Source organism: Molothrus ater, chromosome 6, assembly GCF_012460135.2.
Source record: "Molothrus ater isolate BHLD 08-10-18 breed brown headed cowbird chromosome 6, BPBGC_Mater_1.1, whole genome shotgun sequence".
Taxonomy (NCBI): Eukaryota; Metazoa; Chordata; class Aves; order Passeriformes; family Icteridae; genus Molothrus; species Molothrus ater.
Window position 1 is genome coordinate 61,983,237 of NC_050483.2, and position 18,631 is coordinate 62,001,867.

General features: G+C 50.7%; 1 protein-coding gene across 1 annotated transcript in view; it reads right to left on the bottom strand.

Annotated features, from left to right (window-relative positions):
- The window catches only part of FANCM (FA complementation group M), a 60,776-nt gene that overhangs the window by 21,118 nt on the left and 21,027 nt on the right, over positions 1-18,631 (bottom strand). The window contains exons 5-11 of the mRNA XM_036384840.2: positions 15,039-15,170; positions 14,121-14,253; positions 13,344-13,472; positions 12,797-12,898; positions 11,210-11,397; positions 9,700-9,906; positions 3,630-3,864 (exon numbers count right to left, since the gene is read on the bottom strand). Of these exons, the coding sequence (XP_036240733.1) occupies positions 3,630-3,864; positions 9,700-9,906; positions 11,210-11,397; positions 12,797-12,898; positions 13,344-13,472; positions 14,121-14,253; positions 15,039-15,170 (1,126 nt within the window). The remainder of the gene's footprint in view (positions 1-3,629; positions 3,865-9,699; positions 9,907-11,209; positions 11,398-12,796; positions 12,899-13,343; positions 13,473-14,120; positions 14,254-15,038; positions 15,171-18,631) is intronic.

Genomic DNA, 18,631 nt, shown 5'->3' on the forward strand with positions numbered 1-18,631 from the left:
CAGGGCACGTGGGAACAGCAATGACTTCAGTGCTGTTGCAGCTCCCTGGGACAGGGACAAGATGATCCCCTGATACCAGCCCAGGTGAGCCATGCTGCAACCCTGGCAGGCAAGGAGCCTGCAGCAGCTGCCAGGACCTGGGAACAGAGCATTCCCAGAGCTCTGGGGAGGATTGTGGCTGCCCAGAACATTTCCCAAACACAGAGAAAGGGACCTGGACAAACATGAGTGCTGCCATCAGAGAATGGGAGCACAGGGAGAACATTCCCCTCCTCAGGGAGGCTGACAAGGCTCAGGGATCAGGGCTGGGAATCAGCACGTCCTGCAGTCCCTGGCACAGCCTCTCCCCTCCATGGGAAGCAGCTGGTGCTGTCCCATGGGAAATTATCCTCCAGAACATTCCGAGTTAGGGATGCCAGGCCCTACCAGACACAAACACAGCACTCAAATCATCCACGTTATTTTCCTTGTTTTTCTCCAGAACGAATGCATTTTCATTGTTCTTGAAGTGGGAAGAGAGCAAGAATTAGCCACAGGCAACTGGAAAGGCATGAAAACCCCACAGAGCAGGTGTTTAAACCCTAAAATAGGCGTTGGTAATCTCAAAAAGTGAGTCCAAACCGATTATCATTAGGATAAAACCAGCAATTATAGAAATAGTGTGAAACTGTAAAATCAAACAAAGCCCACGGTTATTGACCACTCAAAATTGATCCATCTGAAATGAGGGAGGAGAAGAATTGTGGAGAAGCAGCAGAAGAATAAAGAAAATGAGGTTTTATCTGGACAAAAGCAAAAAGAAAAAGGAATTACTGGTAGCTTGAAATGAGATTCAGCTCCCAGGAACAACAATATTAAAATGCTCCTCACTTTAGCAAACTCTTAAGAAAAACCTCAAACAAACAAAACCCAAAAATCAGAGAGAAAAAAGAATATTAAAATACAAGAAGTTATATAAGAGGTTTATGAAGTAAAGGGATTTTTTTGCTGCACTTTTTGAAGGAGAGCTCTGAAAACTGCAGGACACACTTGGTCAATGATGGGGCAGCACAAGATATTGGATCCTTCTGGGGCTGACAGACAAAAGTTATGGAAGAGCTTTTGAAGTGAAAGAGGGGTGTGAAATGAATAGAACTTGGATCAAATTAAGAAGAACAGGAAATGTCTATTTTTTCAGGCAATGAGTGCCAGGACAAGAGGAAACAGCCAGAAGCTGTGCCAGGGAAGGTCCAGGTTGGACATGGGGCAGAATTTCTTCATGGAGAGGGTGGTCAGGCCTTGGAACTGGCCAGGACGGGGCTGGAGTCCCCATCCCTGGAGGGATTCAAAGCCCTGTGCATGTGGCACTTGGAGACATGGGGCAGTGATGGCCTGGGCACTGCTGGGGAATGGTTAGACTCAAGGGACTCAGAGCTTTCCAACCTAAATGATTCCATGATTGTATTTATTTTGACAAGAAAACAAGGAGAATGCTTGACATTCCTGTGATTACTCAGCCCTTGACAGCTCAGTTTCTGCCATGGAGAAACCTGAGGATGAACTGGACCTCAACAACAAAGTGAGAGCAGAGATAAGAACACACCCAGCTCACCCACTGCTGCCAGCTTTACCCATTTTTATCATGGAAACAGGCACTAAAATGAAAAGAAAGTGCAAAAAAGTCATTTCCTTTCTTTGTCCCCTTTTGGAGCTTCATCCTGAGGGTCACTAAAACCAGGAGCAGCCCCTGGTTGACCCAGCAAGGGGGAGGATTCCACACAAGGGTGGTGCTCAGTGACCTGCACAGGGCAGCCCTGGCTGGCAGGAGGGGCACTGAGCCCTGGACACCTTAGGGACTGAGCCCTGGCCACCATGGGCACTGAGACCTGGCCACCTTAGGGACTGAGCCCTGGACACCATGGGCACTGAGCCCTGGCCACCTTAGGGACTGAGCCCTGGACACCTTAGGGACTGAGCCCTGGCCACCATGGGCACTGAGCCCTGGACACCTTAGGGACTGAGCCCTGGACACCATGGGCACTGAGCCCTGGCCACCTTAGGGACTGAGCCCTGGACACCTTAGGGACTGAGCCCTGGCCACCATGGGCACTGAGCCCTGGACACCTTAGGGACTGAGCCCTGGCCACCATGGGCACTGAGCCCTGGACACCTTAGGGACTGAGCCCTGGCCACCATGGGCACTGAGCCCTGGACACCTTAGGGACTGAGCCCTGGTCACCATGGGCACTGAGCCCTGGTCACCATGGGCACTGAGCCCTGGCCACCATGGGCACTGAGCCCTGGACACCATGGGCACTGAGCCCTGGACACCTTAGGGACTGAGCCCTGGCCACCATGGGCACAGAGCCCTGGACACCTTAGGGACTGAGCCCTGGCCACCATGGGCACAGAGCCCTGGACACCTTAGGGACTGAGCCCTGGCCACCATGGGCACTGAGCCCTGGCCACCTTAGGGACTGAGCCCTGGACACCCTGGGGACTCAGCCCTGGCCACCTTCATCAACTCAACCCTGGCCACCTATGGGGACTCAAATCCCGGTCACTTTGGGGACTCAACCCTGGCCAGCTTTGGGGATTCTATCCTGGCCACTGTGGGGACTCACCCTGGCCACCTTCTGGCAATTCAGCCCTGGCCACCTTTGGCTACCCAGCCCTGGCCAGCTCTGGCTGCTCAGCCCTGGTCCCTGTGGGGACCCAGAGCCCCAGCCCTGCCCACATGGCTCACCCAGAAGGGCAATTCCAGCCCCTGTGCTGCTCCCACAGCAGGAACATTCCCAGCATTAGAGTTTCCTTTATGCCCTCCCTGCTCGTTTCTCTTTTCTAGGACAGACCAACAAATGCTCCAAAATGATTATTTTCATCCCATGTTGGGCTCTGATTGTTTTCCAGCAGCTGTGTCTGTTTAATCAGAAATAGGAATTTTCCCAAGGCTTTGAGTTCCTTCTTTCAAGGAGTTGCTGTTGGTCTTTACAGAAAGCACTAACAAAGAGATAGAGCAGAAAAATTCACAAGTATTTATAAAAGGAGCTCTTTTTTCCTTTTCTTAGGATTGTGTTGAGTTTGCTGAGCATTCCCATGCCATTGGACTGCATCAGCTAGAAAGCCTCCAAGAGAATTTTCCTAATTTCCCTCCAAGAGAGTCTGCACAATTCATAAATATCCTACCCTTGATTTCTCCTTTTCCTCACAGCAAAATCCTTCAGTTTTCAAGCATTTCTGGTTTATTGTCATTTACAAAGCCACAATGCCCAGAGCAGCTGTGGCTGCCCCATCCCTGGGAGCATCCCAGGCCAGGTTGGACAGGGTTGGAGCAGCCTGGGGTAGGGGAAGGTGTCCCTGCCCTAAACGGGATTTTCAAGTCCCCACAACCCAATCCAGTCTGGGATTCTGGGATTTTGGGATGAACATTTGCCTCCTGTGTGTGCAGCTGGCGTTTCTGACTTCCAGTGAGTGACTCCATGGAGGGGGATGAGCCAAGGCCAGGCTCAGGATGTGGAGGTGCAAGGGCAGAGCTGTGAGGGTGCCCAGGAGAAGCCCTGGGCAGTGCCTGAGCTCACAGAGTGACCCCGAGAGCCCCAAGCTCCCAGGAGGGAGGGCTGGAAGTGCTGGGAACACCATAATCCTCTTACCAGTGACACAGGCAGGGAGAGCAGATTTGTGCTGCAGGGAACTGCAGCTCCTCTCTTTGGAAAGCACCCTGGAGGTGCTCTGCTCCTGTTTCTCAGCAGCGATAAACATTTTGTGCACTTTGGGATTGATGCCTTCTGGAACCATCCGTGGGCTGTGCTGGTAGAAACGAAGGGTTTTGTTCCCTGAGATGGCTTTGTGGATGCTCCTTTTGTTACACTGGCTTTGGTTGTAGGTCTGAAAGAGAAGGTAAATGGATAAATCATCTGCTGATTGATTGGTTTTTTCACAGCATTTGATCAAAACTAAAAGAACACCTCAGTGTCTGTGGGGGTTCTCATTATTTCCTGTTCCCTCAGCAAGGAGTTGTTTGGTTTGGGGTTTTTTAATGGACCAGAAGCAGGCACAGCGCTGGAGAGTGAGAAAGGAGCACAGCCCTTGCCTGGGGGAAGTTACAAGCTGTCACTGATACAGGGATGATGTAAATTAGATTACATCAGAAACAGGGAAAGGAGCTCAAGCAAAAAAATAAAAAAAGCCTAAGATGATTTGTTGATGTCATGAGTGCTCTGAGTCCTTTTAATTACACCCCATTTTTATTGTGCAATGGAGAAACCATGGCAAAGCTGGGGAATGTGAGGAGAGAAACTGGGGCCTCCCTCTGGAAGTGCCTCCCCAAGGAGGTTTTGGGCTCTGCTCCTCCCTGAGCCCCTGTGAGACCCTGAGTGTCCCAGGGGGCAGCTGCCACCTGACAGAGAGCATTTCAGGGAGCAAAAATAAACAAAATAAATCATTAAATAAATCATTTCCCTGAATAAAACTGGAAGGGACCCACAGCCAGCTCTGATAAACCCCTCAAGCATTCCAAAAAATAACTTTTTAATCCTAGAAGAGTCAAACCCCGGTGTTCTTATGGCAGAAAAACATGATGTTACCAAATTAGCAGCATCACAGAGTTGTGACTTCACTGGCTTTTCCCTCCCCTGTGCTTCCCTGGGCTGAGCAGCTCCAGGGACATCCCAGAGCCATCCCAGTACTCCAGGGACACCCCAGAGCCATCCCAGTACTCCAGGGACATCCCAGAGCCATCCCAGCAGCTCCAGGGACATCCCAGACCCATCCCAGTACTCCAGGGGACATCCCAGAGCCATCCCAGTACTCCAGGGGACATCCCAGGACCCATCCCAGTACTCCAGGGGACATCCCAGAGCCATCCCAGCAGCCCCAGGGACATCCCAGAGCCATCCCAGCAGCTCCAGGGACATCCCAGACCCATCCCAGTACTCCAGGGGACATCCCAGAGCCATCCCAGTACTCCAGGGGACATCCCAGAGCCATCCCAGTACTCCAGGGACATCCCAGACCCATCCCAGTACTCCAGGGACATCCCAGAGCCATCCCAGTACTCCAGGGACATCCCAGAGCCATCCCAGTACTCCAGGGGACATCCCAGAGCCATCCCAGTACTCCAGGGACATCCCAGAGCCATCCCAGTACTCCAGGGGACATCCCAGAGCCATCCCAGCAGCTCCAGGGACATCCCAGAGCCATCCCAGTACTCCAGGGGACATCCCAGACCCATCCCAGCAGCCTCAGGGGACATCCCAGAGCCATCCCAGCAGCTCCAGGGACATCCCAGAGCCATCCCAGTACTCCAGGGACATCCCAGAGCCATCCCAGCAGTTACAGGGACATCCCAGAGCCATCCCAGTACTCCAGGGGACATCCCAGACCCATCCCAGCAGCTCCAGGGACATCCCAGAGCCATCCCAGCAGCTCCAGGGACATCCCAGAGCCATCCCAGTACTCCAGGGGACATCCCAGAGCCATCCCAGCAGCTCCAGGGACACCCCAGAGCCATCCCAGTACTCCAGGGGACATCCCAGAGCCATCCCAGTACTCCAGGGACATCCCAGAGCCATCCCAGTACTCCAGGGACATCCCAGAGCCATCCCAGTACTCCAGGGGACATCCCAGAGCCATCCCAGTACTCCAGGGACATCCCAGAGCCATCCCAGTACTCCAGGGGACATCCCAGACCCATCCCAGCAGCTCCAGGGACATCCCAGAGCCATCCCAGCAGCTCCAGGGACATCCCAGAGCCATCCCAGTACTCCAGGGGACATCCCAGAGCCATCCCAGTACTCCAGGGACATCCCAGACCCATCCCAGTACTCCAGGGGACATCCCAGAGCCATCCCAGTACTCCAGGGACATCCCAGAGCCATCCCAGTACTCCAGGGACATCCCAGGACCCATCCCAGCAGTCTCAGGGGACATCCCAGAGCCATCCCAGCAGCCTCAGGGGACATCCCAGACCCATCCCAGCAGCTCCAGGGACATCCCAGAGCCATCCCAGCAGCCCCAGGGGACATCCCAGACCCATCCCAGCAGCTCCAGGGACATCCCAGAGCCATCCCAGCAGTTACAGGGGACATCCCAGAGCCATCCCAGTACTCCAGGGACATCCCAGAGCCATCCCAGTACTCCAGGGGACATCCTAGAGCCATCCCAGTACTCCAGGGGACATCCCAGAGCCATCCCAGTACTCCAGGGACATCCCAGACCCATCCCAGCAGCTCCAGGGGACATCCCAGGACCCATCCCAGCAGCCCCAGGGACATCCCAGATCCATCCCAGTACTCCAGGGACATCCCAGACCCATCCCAGCAGCTCCAGGGACATCCCAGAGCCATCCCAGTACTCCAACGGACATCCCAGACCCATCCCAGCAGCTCCAGGGACATCCCAGACCCATCCCAGCAGCCTCAGGGACATCCCAGAGCCATCCCAGCAGCTCCAGGGACATCCCAGAGCCATCCCAGTACTCCAGGGACATCCCAGAGCCATCCCAGCAGTTACAGGGACATCCCAGAGCCATCCCAGCAGCTCCAGGGACATCCCAGACCCATCCCAGCAGCTCCAGGGACATCCCAGACCCATCCCAGCAGTTACAGGGACATCCCAGAGCCATCCCAGCAGCTCCAGGGACATCCCAGAGCCATCCCAGCAGCTCCAGGGACATCCCAGAGCCATCCCAGCAGTTACAGGGACATCCCAGAGCCATCCCAGCAGCTCCAGGGACATCCCAGACCCATCCCAGCAGCTCCAGGGACATCCCAGACCCATCCCAGCAGTTACAGGGACATCCCAGAGCCATCCCAGCAGCCCCAGGGACATCCCAGAGCCATCCCAGCAGCTCCAGGGACATCCCAGAGCCATCCCAGTACTCCAGGGGACATCCCAGAGCCATCCCAGCAGCTCCAGGGACATCCCAGACCCATCCCAGCAGCTCCAGGGACATCCCAAGCCTGGGGCCTGGGGCTCACGGGAGCTGCCACGTGGAGAGGCTGCCCTGGGAACACGTGGGAGCCAGGGAATAAACACTGAGCTGACAGAAATTCCTGCTAATGTCACACTGCCAGACCTGCACTGACTCCTTTCTCCCAGTAAGACATCTTCAAAAGCTTTGTGATTGACCTGAAGTGGTTTGATTAAAAACAACTCCAAAATTAAAGCAAGCAAAAAATCCCAAAACTAAAACAAAGGGAAAAAACCACACAAAAACCCCCAAACAAATTCCCATAAATTAATACATGGACATGAATTATTTAGCTGCAAACTAAGAGATGGGGAAGAACCTCCACACTGAGTCACCTTCCAGTTCTGCTGAATTTAAAATCCCAACCACAACCCCAAAAGACACCCTCAAGGAAAACCAAACAAACCCACCAAGACAATATTGGTTTGCAATTAAACTTATTTCCTGACCTCAAAATAATTAAAAAAAAAAAGTATACAATGACTGTTCTACCTGAGGGGAGATTCTGCTTCAAATATATCTGAGAAAATCTGGACAGCACAGTAATCCAAGTACTTAAGTGAAGCTCCAAGGAATTTAAGGGACTGTTTTATATCCCATTACAGAGCAGAGCTTTCAATAGCAACCAGCCTCCGTAAGCAGCACCAGAAAATATCTATTTACAAGCTCCACTCTGGTTTATCATTTTTAACTCCCATCCCTTCAAAGGGGAAACTTTTTTCCCCCCAGCGAGGATTCTTTGCAGTCTCCTTCAGAATTAAATCCCTGCCATCCACAAATCCCAACCAGAGCTACAGCACTGACTGGAATAAATTAAATAATACCAAGAATCTGAAATTTTGGGTTTAGAATTGATTCACACAGATCTTGGATGTATTGGTGTGCACCCCCTTTCACTGGGGATGGCAGCAGGGAGTGCCCAGCCTGTCCTGCCCCAATCCTGCCCTGTCCCATCCAGGCCCCAGCTGTGGTGGGATCCCCCAGCTCCCAGCACATCTCCAGCAGGACATGGATGTCCCAAGGGACAGTCTGTACTCACAGATGATTAATTATGCTCTCTGCCTGAGTGCTGGGCTGCAGGAGCCCAGCCAAAGTGGATTTGCACCTAAGCCGATCTCCTCATCCTCACACGCAAGAGCGCGGCCACTAAAGCCAGCTCTGGGTGCCAGTGGCGTCACCAGCCCGGTAAGCACCAGCCTGAACAGCCACTGTCACCAGCAGCACCCCCAGTGTCCCCCCCAGCTCCAGCCCCCACCCCACACCCTCCTCTGCACCCTTGGAAAGCCCTGGAATCTCGGAGTTGCAGTTTAATGCTTGGTGACATGGCAGGCTGGGAGAGCTGGGAATGCTCCCCTGGAGAGGAGAAGGCTCCAGGGAGAGCTCAGAGCCCCTGGCAGGGCCTGAAGGGGCTCCAGGAGAGCTGGAGAGGGACTGGGGACAAGGCATGGAGGGACAGGAGCCAGGGAATGGCTCCCAGTGCCAGAGGGCAGGGATGGGTGGGAGATTGGGAATTGGGAATTCCTGGCTGGGCTGGGATTGCCAGAGCAGCTGTGGCTGCCCCCGGATCCCTGGCAGTGCCCAAGGCCAGGCTGGACACTGGGGCACCCTGGGACAGTGGGAGGTGTCCCTGCCATGGCAGGAGGCAGAGCTGGAGGATCTTTCAGGTCCCATCCAACCCAAACCACTCAGGGGCTCTGTGCTGGAGATTCCTAACAGTGAGTGAGGAGACTGAGCAGAGACTCCCTGGGGGCTGCAGCTTTGTCCCAAGGGACAGCTCTGAGCTCTGCTCCCTGGGACAGGGACAGGACCCAGGGAAGGGCTGGAGCTGTGCCAAGGCAGGCTCAGGCTGGATCTCAGGGAAAGGCTCTTCCCCAGAGGGTGCTGGCACTGCCCAGGCTGCCCAGGGAATGGGCACGGCCCCGAGGCTGCCAGAGCTCCAGGGGGGTTTGGACAGCACTGCCAGGGATGCCCAGGGTGGGGTTTTTGGGGTGTCTGTGCTGGGATGCTCCCGGAGTGTGGAATCCTCTGAATCCTTCCCCCTCGGGCAAATCCCCAGGGCACTGCCTTGGACAGACCTACCAGAGAGTTTTCCCCAGCTGGGCAGACAGAAAGAACTTCCCCATGTAATCTTGCACAACACCATGATCCATCCCAGTTCCTTTCCCCTTATATCCCAAATTCTCGTGGTTTCTCCTTTCCCTGTTCCCTCATGGGTTGTGCAATCCCTGGTGGCCAAACCCATCTTCCCTGTAGGGCAGTGCCCTTTGCCTGCCCCTTGTGCCACCCTGTCACAGACATCTTTTATGAAAAATCCTTTCCTTAGGGTTTTTCCTCCTGAGAAGCTGAGAGGCCTCAGGAACAAAATGTAACCAATGGTTATCTGCTGCTGTGGAATGCAACAGGTGCACCTGGGATTGGGCTCATGTGGTTGTTTCTAATTAATGGCCAATCACAGTCAGCTGGCTCAGACTCTCTGTGTGAGACACAAACCTTTGTTATCATTCATTCTTTTTCTATTCTTAGCTCACCTTCTGATGAAATCCTTTCTTCTACTCTTTTAGTATAGTTTTAATATAATATATATCATAAAATAATAAATCAAACCTTCTGAAACATGGAGTCAGATCCTCATCTCTTCCCTCATCCTGGGACCCCTGTGAACACGGTCACACCACCCCATGCCCTCCCCTCCCTAACCTGTGCACTGCACATGGCCAGGCAGGTTTTTGTCCCTGCTGTCCCTGGCTCACCCTCTCCTCGCGGCCCTGGGCCAGGATGACGACGATGCGGCCGTGGCGGCGGCGGCCGGTGCGGCCCATGCGCTGCACCAGGCGCACGGGGCTGCGCTGCGCGTCGAAGCACACGATCAGATCCACCTCGCCGATGTCCAGCCCCTCCTCGCCCACACATGTGGACACCAGGGTGTTGTAGCCGCCCTCCCGGAATCGCCGCACCACCTGCAGGGACAATGGGAATGGCAGCAGCAGCTCAGCCAGGAAAACTGAGCTGTATCCTTGTCCTGGCCTGGAAGATCTGTGAGGGACAGGGCAGTTCTCTGCTGTTCATGGGCAGTTTGTTCTTTATCTCTCCACAGCCAATCCTCCCTGCAGGAGATCTCTGCTGTCCATGGCCACTGAGTGTCCCTGCAGGGCTGATCCAATCCCATCATCCCATGGGGAGATGCTGCGCCCAGGGGAGGAGCCAAGCATTCCTACCTGGATCCAATCTGAGCTTTGGGACAGCCCAGCAGCCTTTGCCCAGTGCATTGCCAGAGGAGCAGCTTCTGCTGCCCTGCATGGCCAGAGGGAGCCCAGGCCCATCTGCAGCAGCCCTGGAGCTGCAGAGGAAAACTCCCCCCTTGTGCAGGATCCCTGCTCCAGCAGAGCCACAGCTGGCACTGCAGGAGGGCTGAGCCCCCATGGGATGGGGCTGTGCCACCCCCTGACCCACAGGGGACAGCTCCTCTTCTGACTCTTTCAGTGGTGTTTTTTTGTGGTTTGCACTATTGCATTTGTATTTTTAATTTCCCTAGTAAAGAACTGTTATTCCTACTCCCACATCTTTGCCTGAGAGACCCTTAATTTCAAAATTATAATAATTCATAATGAGGGGGTTTACATTTTCCATTTCAGGGGAGGCTCCTGCCTTCCTTAGCAGACACCTGGCTTTTCAAACCAAGACAATTCTAAAAGGACATATTTTGTCTTTTTAAATTTTCCAGCTGATACCTAGTGATCAAATACCACCCCAGTGTGACCAGCATCAGCATTTCAACTCTTTAAAATAAGGGAAAAAAGCACACCTTATTCTGTCTCCAACCATGGTATTCTTGTAAGACTGATCCTCCCAACTTAGCAGTTAAATATTTTAGGTGTTGTCTTTTTTTTAGCTTTGCTAGGTCAGAATTTAATGCTAGATCTTATCTGTCATACCTAAAAGAAAAATAAAATTCCCACAGCACATATCCGCGTATTTCCCCAGATTTTTGACATTTTAATTCAGCAGTTGTTAATATAATATAAATAATATAAATTATAATCATTCTATTTATATATAATATGAATATATAAATTATTGGTTTATTTTGCTCAGTGAGTATAATTTTGGATCCTCTGGAAACCACTGGACTCCACAGGGATTTACCAACGGCACTTGCAGCTCAGCCACTGCCACACAGCCCATACTCCTGGAGTTATTCACACAATTGATGTCTATCACTAATCATCACTAATTCCTAGTCCCAGCCTCCTCTCTCCTCACCTCCAGCTGCTCCTTCTGGGTGAAGCCCTTGGTGCTCTTGCCCGAGGAGTGTCCCACGAAGGTCATGGCGCGCACGGCCGGGCTGAGCCGCGCCAGCATCTCGGCGATCTCCTGCACGCTGTCCCGGAACGAGGAGAAGATCATCACCCTCGTGTCCCCAGGGGAGCCCTCACTCCTGTCCTCCCCTGCTGGATTGGAAAATGGCAGGTTTTAATAGAATCATCAGTAAAAAAGGATGGGGCACCCTCCACAAGTTACATATTCACAGCTCTCGTCTCACTTAATGGGAAGAGCAAATGGGCAGAAAATGCTCCAAGATCCACGTCCTTAAAATTCGTCTTTGGATCAAAGCAGGCTCTCATGCTCATGGAGAATGAGAATGTCTTTATCTGAGGCACCCTTACTAAAGTCACTTTGAAAAGCTGGGGTTGGATGGGAAGTGTTTTGGAATGAAGTTCACGATGCTGTTATCTCAATTTCTCTGGTTTAGGACCCTCAGGACAGCAGAACCATAATCCCAGAATCCCAGACTGGTTTGGGTTGGAAGTGACCTTAAATCCCATCCCATTCCCACCCCTGCCATGGCAGGGACACCTCCCACTGTCCCAGGCTGCTCCAAGCCCCAGTGTCCAACCTGGCCTTGGGCACTGCCAGGGATGCAGGGGCAATGAATGGAACAGAGAGGGCTGGTGCTGTTCCAGTATGGCTGATGACTTTGGGCATGCATCCTTCCCTCTTCATCTCAAATGTAGGGTTTTTATAGTGGAAGCAAAAGGAGGGAGGCTGGGAGGACAGAAAGAACTCTGAATGGGAAGGGGACAAAAGGAGTGAACTCCATGAAATGCATTGGGACATATCCTAAAGTTACAAACACAGAACTGGGAAACAAAGTTCCTGGTAGAAAACATCAGTAGTTTCAAAGGTATGCTCAGAACACTGCATCCAAGAGAGAAAAAAAAAAAAACACAAAAAAAAGGAGAGAAGGGCAGGTCAGAAATTATCAGAACTTCACAGAGCACAAAGACCCAAACAGGCAAGATAAAAAGTGAACAAGATGCAAACAAATGTTATTACTCATGTAATATTCCAAAGGCTGGAATCAAGAATCTGAAACATCCCAAAACCAAGGAGATCCGGGTGATGTTTTCATCAAGATGAAAAAGAAAAGAGAGAGAGAGAGAGAGGTGAATGTAACTGAAGGGTCTGAACTTCAAATTGATGCTCAGAGTTGTTAATTCTTATCCTCAGGCTGGATATCAGAATTTTCATGCTTGAGGTCCTTAAATGAGCTCATGGAACTCTGCAGCAGGGACTGAGAGGGGCTGCCAGGACAGACTGGGACAGGACCAGCAGGAAAGGTGGTAGAAATGAGCTCCCTATCCCTGTTTTACTCAGCTGTTAGAGCAGTTTATATCAAATCAATAAGGAGAATTTATAGGAAGTTTTATCTTACAGAAATCTTATGGTGAAGTTCTTCTGGAGGGGAAGATGCACAAACAAAGCAATAAGGCAGCACAAGGGAGGAAATCAATCAGAGGGATATTCCTTGTTTCCATTTCCAGATTTTCCTGAGCTGTTGGTACTCACCAGAACCTCCCTGTTTCCAGGATCTGAAGTGTTCTATTACAATCTCCTCCAATTTCTTCAATTTTGGATGGCTGTAGACAAATTCCTTTTTCTTTTCCAGTGCTGGAAAGGAAATAAAGTAATGAAAGATGTAAATAAGCCTGTAACAAACAGGAAGGTTCAGTAAACTTCATTCCCTCCCACTGTAATTATCTGAGTCAGACCCAAATCCTGACATTGATATTTAAATATTGGTTCTACACAAAACAATAAAATGCTGGCAGAAGAACATTTGTTAAACCAAATTTTTGAGAAAGTGTTGTTACTTTTGTTAGAGTCACACTGGAAAAGCCTTACAGTGAAACAGTTGTATTTTAACCTTCATTTTAGAGCAAATTAAAAACTTCAAACACAGAAAACTTCCTTGAAAGTAGCTAAAACCACAGAGGGAAGAGTGAGAGGGAGGGAGAGACAAAACATTGGGAATTCAGTCTGGAATAAAGAGCAGCAGCCAGGGCAGCACAACTTTTAAACAGGAATATTCTGTCCCTGAGGGGGGAATCCTGACCTGTTGTGCTCTTGCCAGCACTTCCACTCTCAGGAGTCACAGCAGTGTCTGAGAACATGTCCTGAAGCTGCTGGTAGAGCTCCATGAAGTCCTGGTTGTGCCCCAGCTCGCTCTTGGTGCGGGACAACCCTTTGGAGAGAGTTGGAACATCTCAGGATTCCATTTCCTTTCCCAAACTCTGCCTTCAGCAAACCTCACTGTGCCCAGCCTCTCAACCTTTGAGAGGCTTGAGCCTGTCCAGAGGAGGCAACGAGGCTGGAGAGGGGCTGGGAGCACAAACCCTGTGAGGAAGCCCTGAGGGAGCTGGGGGTGCTCAGCCTGGAGCAAAGGAGACTCAGGGCTGCCCCCATCACTCTCACAGTTCCTGAAAGGTGCCTGTGCTCAGCTGGGGCTGGGCTCTGTCTCCAGGAACTGACAGAACCAGAGCACACAGCCTCGAGCTGTGCCAAGGGAAATACAGGCTGGATAGCAGGAAAAGGTTTTTTACAGAAAGGGAGATAAAGTTCTGGAATGGCTGCCCAGGGAGGTGGTGGAGTCACCATGGATGGCAGCCTGGATGTGGCACTGGGTGCCAGGGTTCAGTTGAGCTGTTGGGGCTGGGTTGGACTCCATGATCTTGAAGGTCTCTCCCAACCCAGGGATTCTGTGAATATTGGGAACAAAACACCAAATCCATCTGCAGCCCCTCATTCCTTAAGGTGTTTTGTGCCAAACCAGCCATACAGCAAGGCAAATGAAGGGGAGCTGAATGGAATGATGCTCCTGAGGAGATCTCACCTTTGGATCCATCCATGATTCCCCACAGGTAGATGAATAAGGAGCGGATTCCCATCTGCAGCAGCAGCTCGTACCCGTGGTACAGACTGATACAAAGGGCAAAGTCGCCTTCAATGATGCCTTGATGGATTCCCTGGGGGAGAAAAGCAGATTCTGATGGAGTTAGGAAGTGGCTGAGGAGCAGGAATCCCACTGCAATTCCTGCCCAAAACCAGAGTGACACCTGAGGAGCAGAGCAAACCCCAAAGTGATGCCCAGGGAGCAGTCTGTCCATCAGAGCCCTCAGGGGACAGACTGCACAATGCTCAGTGAAGGCAATCCTCCTCCACCTCCAAAATGCTCTGCAAAATACCTCCATTATCTCCCAAAATTAGCTCATCAACCCTCAGACTCTGACAGCTGAACCATCAGCAGCCAGGGATTTCTGGCACATCCACCCAGCCTATGGAGTTAAGTCAGGAAAATTGCCTTGCTTACACTGAAGGAGATTTCCCACTGCTCTTTTTGAGGCACACAGTCTTTTTTTTTTTGGCAATTTTCTTTAAGTTTACAAAATTTGACCATTCCATGAGGATTTACCAAAAAACAGGAACAGGAATATACCTTTGAGGGGAAAATGAAAACTTGGCTATCAGTGATTACAATGTAAGTTCTCAGAGCAATTTCACTTAAATAGAGTGCCTGATCTTTTCCTTAACTCTTCTATATTGGCATCCAGAAATGTGGAACAATCAGGAATATTTTATAGATTTCATAAATGATCTTAAAGAGCTCTTCCATCCCAAACTATGCTGTGATTCTATTTTATTCCATGGCTAAAACCAGAAATCTACTTAAAATGTCTCCGGAAATATTGTAACAATGGATTATTCCTATTTATTCCCCACTTTAATAGCATGAAATAAATAAAGAACTTACTGCATGTTGTGCAGAGGGGTTCTTCCTGTACTGATCCCTTGCCAGGATGATCTGGTACTTGGTCAGGCTGGGAATATCCCTCCTGGATAAAACTCCCACCTTAATCAGGCGCCCAGCAAATGCTTCCAGCACCTGCAACCAAAACCCAGCACAGGTGAAGGGGGGTGAGCCCTTTGAAATGATTTTATTTTTATAGATCCTACACAACAGAACATGAGCAGCTCATGGGTTTTATTTGAGACACAGGATTTTCCAAAGGGAGCTGTGCTGAATTCTGAGTGCTGTGTTACTGTGCCAGTGCTCTGCCTCAGTGCAAGGTTCTCCATAATCAGGATGTTTTTAGGTTAAGTCCCCAAATTCCTGCCAGAGCACTTGGACAAGGCTCTCAGGCACAGGTGGGATTGTTGGGGTGTCCTGTGCAGGGTCAGGAGTTGGACTCCATGATCCTTGGGGGTCCCTTCCCACACCCTCCTGCCCCAGGATAACCCTGGATCCACCCAGGAACTGAGGAGTGGAAAATCCCCTGGGATCTGGAATGGAGCAAGGGCTGAGCCAGCAGAGAGGGACAGGAATGGGATGGACCCCCAGGTGTGGAACAGGGGCTGCAGTCTCTCTCACTGCTCTCACTCCAATGGCACTTGGATCCCAGGAACACTTGGATTCACCTCTGAGGAGACCAAACTGGGTGAAGGACTGGCCAGCATGTCCAGGATCTGTGTGGAAGGGATGGGAACTGGGAGACAGGAGCAGAGAGGGACGGGCACAGGCACAGCAGCGTGTCCCATTTCCTGCAGAACCACCCCAAGACACAGCTTGTATTCCAACATCACATGTACCTGCTTTCCACCTCGCTGCAGCAAGGACAATAACCTGCACTAATGCATCTTAATCCTGTTTTTCCTCTTTGCTTCCCAGCCTTAGGTGGTCAGGATTTTTCCACAGACTTAGTTTGGCCTGAGCACTAACTCTGCCATAATTGCAGTAATCAGATTTGTCCCACAAACCCTGTTTACAACCTGGCCAAAGGCCCCAAAAAGCCCAGTGCACAAGAACAGGCTTCTCCAAAGCTCACAGTTTTCCAGTGCTACTTCCATGCACCCCGTGTTTCCCAAGTGTTCAGGCACTCCAGCAGCAGCACAGCTGCCCTGCCCTAAGAGGGCTATAGTGTAACAAATGCTTAATCCCTTTAGTGTCCCTTTAGCCCACTGAAAAGCATCCAACTAAACCAATAAAGCCAGGCCTAAGTCAGGCTTCCAACACTGATCCCAGCAGTGGAGTTGGTGGGGAGGAAATGTCCTGACAGGTACAGAAAGACACGTGCAGAACCCAGTGTGTGTTTAGCCCTGAGTAACAACACTCATCTGTTACTCTAGACACTCCTCCATCTGGCTTCCCAGATGCTGTTAGGATGCACAAATATCCTCAACATGCACATGCTGCTGATGCTCATACAGGGGCAGCTCAGTTCAACTTCTGTCTGCTTGCTTTGATTATTCCTAGAGTTTAGTCTAAAAATTAGTGTATGATATTGTTTATTTATAGGTCTCCTTTTATCTTCTGTGTGTAGAACCTGTGTGGCATTAAAATGAAAACAGAATCACAGAATGGTTTGGGCTGGAAGGGACCTTAAGTCCCATCCCAGCCCTGCCATGGCAGGGACACCTCCCACTGTCCCAGGTAGCTTCAAACTCCAGTGTCCAACCTGGCCTTGGGCATTGCCAGGTTGGACACTGGAGTTTGAACAATTAGGAATATTTTATGGATTTCATAAATGATCTTAAAGATCCCTTCCATCCCAAACTGTGCTGTGATTCTATTTTATTCCATGGCTAAAACCAGAAATCTACTTAAAATGTCTCCGGAAATATTGTAACAATGGATTATTCCTATTTATTCAATAAATAAATATTTATTGAATGGCAATTCTGGCAATTCTATTCCAGCCCCTCCCCACTCTCCCAGCCAGGAATTCCTTCCCAATATCTCATCTAAATCAAATCTAAAATCCTAAGGAATGGAGTGGGAGTAACTGCCATCATCAATGACAGCAGCATTAATCCCACAAAGAATCAAAAATGCAAGGGGAAATCTGGAAGGGCTCAGGGAAAGCTGGGCAGCCCCAGCTCAGCTGTGCTGGGGAATCTCCACGCTGCCCTCCCAGGGCCCCAGGTCACTCCCACTGCAGCAGCAGCAGCAGCAGGGTAAGCAGCTCCCAGCTGATAGAGGGAACTCACACACATGGAGCCAGGATTCTCAGTGCTTTGGGCATCTTGGGCTGCTCCTCTTCCCTGGGAGGGGCTGGGCTGGGATTGCCAGAGCAGCTGTGGCTGCCCCTGGATCCCTGGCAGTGCCCAAGGCCAGGTTGGACACTGGGACACCCTGGGACAGTGGGAGGTGTCCCTGCCATGGCAGGGCTGGGATTTAATTCCCTTCCAACCAAACCATTCCCTGACTTTACCCTGGGCCATGGGATGGGAGCCAGGCTGGGGCAGCCCCTCCCTGCCTGCTCTGTGTCCCCTGGGGCACCTGGGACACCCAAAGGTGTCACCTGGGACACTCCAAGGCCTTCCCAAGCCCTTCCAGGTCTCCTTTATCCCCAGGGGAGCTGGGTCACGGCCTCACAGCTCCCAGGGAAAGCAAGGCAGGACACTCCATCCCCAGGCATTCCTTCTAATTAAGGCTCAGGGATTAATTAAGCCAAATAAACCACTAACACCTCTAACACCACCAACAAGCAAACACCAACTGGAGGCTGCAGTAGTGCCAGGAATTTCTGGAGGAAAGGGAGGAAATAAATGAAGAAATCAAATGTTGTTTTCTTAAAATACAGCCAAAACCATTCACCAAGCCACTGAGAAGGCTGAATGCACAAGGAGTTCATTTCTCATATAAGTGAGAACAAAATTAAAAATGCAGTTTAGTTTCAAGGGTTTAAAATTCAGAACTTGATGTTTTATCACAGAGTTTGTTACTGTTCTGTTGTTCTTCAAACCAGGCTGTATCTGATGAGTCCCTTTAAAAGGACAGAGATGTCTCTGTGCCAGCTTACAGGAAAAGGCATTTTCCAAATAAACCAAAATGCTGACCATGAAGGAGGAACCCAGTGCTTTTCATTTGAATGGATACACTGGTATATCTCCCATCAAACCCCAAACAGTTGGACATGAGCACACTTGAAATGCTGAAGATGAAGCTTAAACTATGTCTCAAGTAGTGGAAACAGATTCAGGCTTTTCACAAATGTTCCTCTTGAAAAGAAATTAATATTTTCATTAAAAAGTAATGGCCATTAAATCTGATATTTCAGCACTGGTTTATGATTTCCTACAGCTGCTGCAGAGCGTTTTTATCTAAAAAGCAATTTCCATTACCTGTACTTTTCTGTTTCATCCTTTGACCTAGTTTCTAACATATAAGAAAATGATATTGTCCCTGTTTGCTCAATGTACACCCCTGTCTGATTTAATCACCTTCTGCAAAACAACCTGGTGCTGTTATGAAAGGCAGCAGGATGCAGTCACCTGGAGCTTCAAACTCCCAGGGAACAGTAAACACAACCTACTTAGGAGAGCCTCAGCAGCAGGCACTGCTCC